The 7,296-nt window shown below is 31.7% G+C and overlaps 1 protein-coding gene across 1 annotated transcript; it reads left to right on the top strand.

Annotated features, from left to right (window-relative positions):
- The first annotated feature begins 342 nt into the window (after window positions 1-342).
- On the top strand, window positions 343-2,907 carry LOC131648395 (uncharacterized). Its single transcript, XM_058918161.1, has 6 exons — window positions 343-592; window positions 676-808; window positions 1,046-1,149; window positions 1,250-1,394; window positions 1,497-1,637; window positions 1,726-2,907. The coding sequence occupies exons 1-6, from the start codon at window positions 552-554 to the stop codon at window positions 2,371-2,373; spliced, it is 1,212 nt and encodes a 403-aa protein (XP_058774144.1). The 5' UTR covers window positions 343-551; the 3' UTR covers window positions 2,374-2,907.
- Window positions 2,908-7,296: the final 4,389 nt, after the last annotated feature.

The following is a 7,296-nucleotide window of genomic DNA, read 5'->3' as shown; positions in this document are numbered from 1 at the left end:
AATATATCAATATTTTGATTCTTTATATACCTTCTATTCATTTTTTTTTTTTAAATTCTTAGGTACCCATAATAAGTAAGTTGGATACCGGTATCTTTAGTGTAAATATGACAATGAATAATCTTATTTAATTGTATGAGGGTATCGATACCCAACAAAACTAAAGGGTACCGGAGTGCTTAATTTTTTTTTTTCACCCCAAATTAATAGGTAACAAATTATATAACCATTTCAGTTTTCATCATTATTTTTTCTCTCTTTTTGTTCCAAAAAATCACATGAATGACCTCTTGTTTTTAATGGTTACCAAAAATTCCAGAGAGACACCACCCTTTATATTACATATTATTCTCTCTCAATGACACCTCATTTTCGTTCTCTTTCTCTCTAACTAACTCTTCTTCTTCCTTTAACAAACCATATCTTCTGTTTCTTCTTCATCTTCACTCATCTCTCTCATTACATAAACCTTCTCATCAATGCTAGCTCATTCTTGATCCTATTACAATTCCATCTTCGCCACCTTGAAGAAAATTCTATTCATGTAAAAAATGTTTGAAGGATTATTGAAGCCGAAAAACTATACAAAATGGTAAACACAAACAATGCTTTTCTTCATTCATCATTTTTCATCAACATCTTGTTTCTATAATTTGATTTTGATTCTGGAAACAGCAAAACAGCCTTGAAATTAATCAAGACGAGGCTAGACACGATACGAAAGAAGCGAAACGCGGTACAGAAATTTCTCAAGAAAGATCTCGCTGATCTTCTCAGAAATTCTCTTGATTATAATGCATATGGAAGGGTAATCATTTTTCATGCATCTGTCACTTTTCTTTTTGGCCTCAATGGTAGCGTAAGGATTAAGCAATAATAATAATTCTTTTTATTCAATGATTTTTTTATTTGAAATTATCTCAAAAAGATTCCTACTGATCCAAATCTTGCATTGATATATGCATAATGTATTATATTATAAGTTGTTTATTTGGATTCTCTATAAGCTGTTTTCAACTTATTTATTAAGCTCTTTTGAAAACAGGCTGAAGGGCTTTTGGTGGAGCAAAATATGTCAGCTTGTTATGAACTCATAGCGAAATTTGTTGGATGTGTATCGGATCATGTTCGCGATATTTGTAAACACGAGTACGATTTTCTTCATAATCAGCTTAATTATACATAAGATAAGATTTTTCTGGCTTCTTTTGTTTCATTCACTGATAAAAGAAAAACCTTCTTGCAATAGGATTTGTCCCGACGAATGCAAGGAAGCTATACCGTCATTGATGTATGCTGCTGCGAGGTTTTCTGATCTTCCAGAATTGCGCGAGTTGAGAACTTTTTTTACAGAAAAATATCGTAATTCTCTTGAACCTTATGTGAACAAAGAGGTAAAGCAAATGAACCAATGAGAAACGTATATAAACGCGCAATGGTTTACTAGTTCGCATTTCAGTTACTGGTGTATAAGTTTTTTTTTTTGTTTCCACCAGTTTATCGAGAGATTGAAGCAAAATCCTCCTTCGAAAGAAATGAAGATTCAACTATTGCATGAGTTAGCACAAGAATCCTCTATAGATTGGGATATGAAGGCTTTGGAACAAAGACTTTATTCACCTCCTCTTTCGCGTCAGGTAAATGCTCGTTTGGATCGATAGCGTAGCTTTTGCCAAAATCGCGCGTGTTTTCGATGAATAATTGAAAGGATGGTACTTTTTGCAGGAGAAGGAAAAGCCTAAAGATGATGAACAAGATGGTTATGATAACATGAACCCGAAAATAGATGATGTATGGTGGAGTGTGCAAAGAAGCACTGACAGTGAAACAACTATTACTGATAGTTCATCGCAGGAAGGCCAAAAGGCTTGTTCAAGTTCATTAGAAAATGTATCCGACGACAACAACGAAGAACGAGAAATTAAGAAACTGTTTACATCGAAGTTTGATCCACCTCCTTATTTCAGAGAAAATAAATTCGAAAGCAATCTGAAGAAAGCATCTGAATCTCCACCTGAAAAACCAAAACCAAGATCAGTGAGAAGAAGACCTCTTAAACCACCGCCGAATGAAAACGCGGTGAAAGATTTTTCTAAAACAGGTGCTGCATTTGAAGAAAAGATGGTGGATGAACTTCTAATGCACTATAGTCAGAAACAACCTCCTTATGAATATGATAAGGCGCAAAATAAAAGGCCTGTAAAATCGATTTCTCAAAAAGAAACAAGTATGATGGAAACATTACAAGGACATGGAAGATCTACTTCCTTAGCACCTGAGATGTTGAGAACAACAACAATAAAACATGTGCATCCTAGTTTACCTGATTATGATGATTTGTCTGCACGTTTAGCAGCTCTCAGAAGAACATAATGATAAACTGTTATACAATTTTTTTGGCTTGGTTATTCTTACTTGTTATTCATTCTCAATCTGCATATACTTTATTTCTATGTTTGTACTTAAAGATTTGAATCAGGATATATCAGTTGTCTATACTGTAGTTTTTGACACAATGAGTATGTACAATTTAAGGGTTGAGACTTCTTCACAAATTTGAGAGCTAATATGGCTATTCTTACAATTTTAATGACTAAAACGTTATGTACGCAAGGCAGTGCCTTAGTTAAGGGCACATGGATCAAGTTAAAGAAATGACTAAAACTCGAAGCCACAGGTTCTCTAATGAAATGTCTGTGTCAATGTGTTTTGACCTCTCATCTCTCGTGAGTTTTAGGCCGAGATGCTATCACTGCACACCGTAGCAGTATTGGTTTTAACATCCAAACTTTTCAACAACTGCTTCATCCATAATAGTTCAGATGTCAAAGCTGACATGGTTTCCATATTCTGCCTCTGCAGAGAGTCTGGCAATAGTAGGTTGTCTTAAGATATTATGGATATGTAGAGTTTTCTACTTGACACCTCTACACCTAGCCATGACATTTAGCTGTTAATCCCTAAAACATAATAATCCTAGGTTGTTAGTGATTTTTTAGTGGTTTAAACTAACTGACTAACAATTGGTTAGTTAGTTAGGTTGCTTAACCAACAAGCTTTATATATTGATGTAACTTCTGTTGGAAAAAAATGGAAATAATTCCACCATTGTTGACATTCGTTTAGTTAACTTGCTGAGCAAGATAACCCGTGGCTATGCTAACAATTGGCATCGAGAGCTTTGATTTTGATCAAAGGGAAACACGAGATTTGTGACTGGCCATCAAATTGAGAAACACATAGTGAGGTGTATGAATTCAAGGGTTTTCCAGCAGCCATGAGTACAAGTGGTGGATTTCCTTCTAACATCTTGATTTTTTATGGAAGCAATTGGAAAAGATGGAGTGCTTTAATAAAGTCATTGTTTGAAGCTCAATATGTGCTTGAGATGATGCAAAATGACTGAAGAACTGAGAGCAGAACCCTCCGAAGCATAAAATGACACAAAAGATTCAAATAAAATGGATTGCAAAGCTTTGTTTTATATTCAACAAAATGTGAATGCTCATCATTTTGAAAAGATTTCAATGGTGTCAAGATCAAAGGAGGCATGGGATATCCTAGAGAAGTACTATGATGATGGAGAAAAGGTGAAGCAATTGAAGCTTCACTACTTAAGGAGGAAGTATGGGCTGATGCAAATGAAAAAAGAACAAACGATAAATGATTGATTCTTAAGCTGATTGTAAAGATTAATCTAATGAAAATTTGTGGTAGTGTTATTTCTGATAAACAAGCAGTTGAGAAGGTGATGTGATCTATGAATTCAATATTTGACTTCATAATAATGGAAATTCAAGAATCCAAGACGTAAATGGACACAGAAATACTCACAAACTTTGATCCAATCAAAAGAACCAATGTATTGCTACAAAACAACAGTTACCTTGGAGCAAAGGCATTAGTGACACTGTCATTTAGAAAAAAAGATGGCAAAACTACCTGGTATGATGTGCAACTTAATGAGCATTAGAGAACTGGTTGAGAAGAGATTTTCAGTCATTATGAGCGGTAAGCATTACAACCAGTACAGCCACATATATCATGAACAAGTGTTCCACCAAGAAGCTGAATATGAAAGTGCTTGAGGAAACTTGGAGTGGAAGAAAATCAAGTGTGAAGCATCTAAAAGTATTTGGAGCACTATGTTCCAAGCATATACTTGATTAAAGAAGAAGTAAGCTGGATGACAAGAGTGAGATCATGGTTTTCATAGGACATCATTCAATATGAGCATAAAAACGGTATAACTTTGTGACTCAAAAGGTGCACATCAGTAGAGATGTGATTTTCAATGAAGCAAAAGCATGTAATTGGCAGGATATATCATGAAAAAAAGGTAATTTGAATCATGGCTTTGCTGAACCTGGTTATAGTAAAGAGTTAGATTCATAAAAAAATCCGGTGAGCTTATTTATTTTGCTCTGCTAGCTGATGTTGAACCAATCCGGGGACGCAATAAAGATTAAGGTAAGGAGGGAGGGCATGATTAAAGCACTTGAGAAGAATGACACATGAGAGCCAATTGATTTACCTGAAAGAAAGAAAACTTTTAATGTGACGTAGATCTTTAAAGTAAACATGAACCCATATGGTAAAATTTCAAACCATAAGGCAAGGATAGTAGCTAGATGCTTCTTGAAAATATATGGCATTGTCTATAATGAATTTTTGCTCCTATGCCAAAGACTTGAGACTATGAGACAGTGTATATTGCTAACACATTTGCTTCTTGTCAAGCCATTTGGTTTGATTCTTTGATGAAGGCGCTGGAATGTGAAGTGAATCCATTGAAGCTCATGATTGGTAATATATAAACCATAAATATTGCAAAAAATTTAGTTTCACATAGAAGAAGCAAACACATAGAGACTGAGTTTCATTTCTTAATAACTTGTGTTTGAAAAAAATGAAAGTACTTCACTAGTTACACCACTTGCATAGAGTTTATTCCATTATTTTCAACATTCATTTAATTAATTTCAGACAACTCTCGATGCACTAACAATGACCCCCTAGCAATTTTACAATTTTATCCGTAAAAGTTTATACACCTTTTAAAAATATTTACTATTGAAACCTCTCTCTATTCCCAAAAGCTCAAAACAAATAAAAAAAACTAGGGTAGAATTTGTGCGTGATAAAGTTCATTTGTAGAAAAATATTTCTCCATATTTCAAATAATAAAAAAATGTGGTATATGTTTTTTTCCATTTAAAAAAGGTTAAATATTTTTGTGATCTTCTTAAATATTTCATATTTCACTTTTAATTCCTTAAAATTTTTTTTAAAGAACATTCTTCATACAAATTTTCATCCAAACATCTGGTCCCTTCTGTTAAAACGGTCGCTAAGTTATAAAAATCGTCACTAAATTGTATGAGACCAAAAACATGAATGCAAAATTTTAAAATGATCATTCTTTTAAGAATTAAAAGTGAAATATGAAGATATTTAGAAATACCACTAATATATTTTAACCCTTTAAAAAAAATATGTGGTAGTTATATTCAATTTACCACATTTTTCATCGACTCTTAAAAATGTGGTAGGCATATATGAATTGTTTTTTTAGTTGTAGTAATGGAAAAAATCAAGTATATCATAATCGAGATTTTACTTTGAATTATTTTTTATAAGTAAAGTTGAAACATAAAATCAGAACGTGAAACCACATAATTTACTTCATATTAAAATAATATTAAATTTATATTTACAACTAGTGTCTTACCCGTGCGTTCGCACGGGTACCCGTCGTTTTCGCGCATTGTGATTGGAAAAAATAAAAGATATTAGTAAAAAATTAAGTTTTGGGTAAAATTGAAAAAGTTATAAAAATAGTAATATTTTATTTAACAAATTATAACGAAGGAAAAGTTTTAAAATCGCAAATTCACAAATTATAATGAAGAAATATTCAATCAAGTTATATAATTCAATTAGTGATAACTATTTAATATAATTGATTAAACTACAAACTATTAGTCCAATCTCAAACTATCAGCTAAGGAGAATCGATTATTTTTGGCTGCTAAGGAGAAAATTAATTATTTTGGCTCAATTATAACTATAAACTACCGGCCCAATCTCAAACTATCAGCTCTCTCTTGTAGGCCAATGAGAAACCACTGCAAACTCCATTTATAATAATGATTCATTCAAAATACATAATTAATAGAAAAATACTTTGACCAGTAACTTCGTATTCCCGTTAATATTTCACATTTCTTCCCGTTAATATTCAATATTTTGATCAGTAACTTCATATTCTTGTTAATATTCATTATTTTGATCAGTAACTTTGTGTTCCTGTTAATATTCATTATTTTGATCAATAAATTCGTGTTCCCGTTAATATTCCGAATTCGTTTCGTTAATATTCAAAAAAATTATCAGTAACTTAATGTTTCTGTTAATATTAAAAAAATTATCAGTAACTTCGTGTTCCTGTTAATATTTAATATTTTGTCAATAACTCCGTGTCCCGTCAACATTTATTATTTTGATCAGTAACTTCGTGTTCCCGTTAATATTCAAAATTTGTTCCTGTTAATTTTCAAAATTTGGATCAGTAACTTAATGTTTCCGATAATATTCAAAAAATTTATCATTAACTTTGTGCTCCCGTTATTATTTAATATTTTAATCAATAACTCCGTGCTCCCGTTAATATTCAATATTTTGTTCAGTAACTCCGTGTTCCCAGTAATATTCAATATTTTCATCAATAAACTTCATTTCCTGTTAATATTCAATATTTTGACCAATAACTTCATGTTCCCCTTAATATTAAATATTTTGATCAGTAACTTCGTGTTCTCGTTGATATTCAATATTTTGTTCAGTAACTTCATGTTCTCGTTAAAATTAAATATTTTGATCAATAACTTCATGTTCTCGTTAAAGGATGATAGGGATAATGTGTAAAATATAGAAATTTCTTTTCAATAGGCTGGGCCAAAGTTTGGGATATATTGATTAATAAACATTATTTTTCCCTTAATATTCAATATTTCGATCAATAACTTCATGTTTCCGTTAATATTCAATATTTTGATCAGTAACTCATGTTCTCATTAATATTGAATATTTTATTCAGTAACTTCATGTTCCCGTTAATAGTCAATATTTTGATCAGTAACTTCATGTTCCCGCTAATATTCATTATTTTGATCAGTAATTTCGTATTCCCGTTAATATTTCAAATTTGTTCCCGTTAATATTTAATATTTTGATTAGTAACTTCATGTTTCAGTTAATATTCATTATTTTAATCAGTAAGTCCGTGTTCCCGTT

Source organism: Vicia villosa, linkage group LG2, assembly GCF_029867415.1.
Source record: "Vicia villosa cultivar HV-30 ecotype Madison, WI linkage group LG2, Vvil1.0, whole genome shotgun sequence".
NCBI classification, from domain to species: domain Eukaryota; kingdom Viridiplantae; phylum Streptophyta; class Magnoliopsida; order Fabales; family Fabaceae; genus Vicia; species Vicia villosa.
This window is presented reverse-complemented; position numbering and strand designations above follow the sequence as displayed.

Bases quoted from the DNA above. Each gene is read 5' to 3' on its own strand.
- LOC131648395 (XM_058918161.1), top strand. From the start codon at position 552: ATGTTTGAAGGATTATTGAAGCCGAAAAACTATACAAAATG. The intron at 1,150-1,249 runs GTACGATTTTCT...TTCTTGCAATAG, and splicing joins CGCGATATTTGTAAACACGA to GATTTGTCCCGACGAATGCA. The intron at 1,638-1,725 runs GTAAATGCTCGT...TACTTTTTGCAG, and splicing joins CACCTCCTCTTTCGCGTCAG to GAGAAGGAAAAGCCTAAAGA.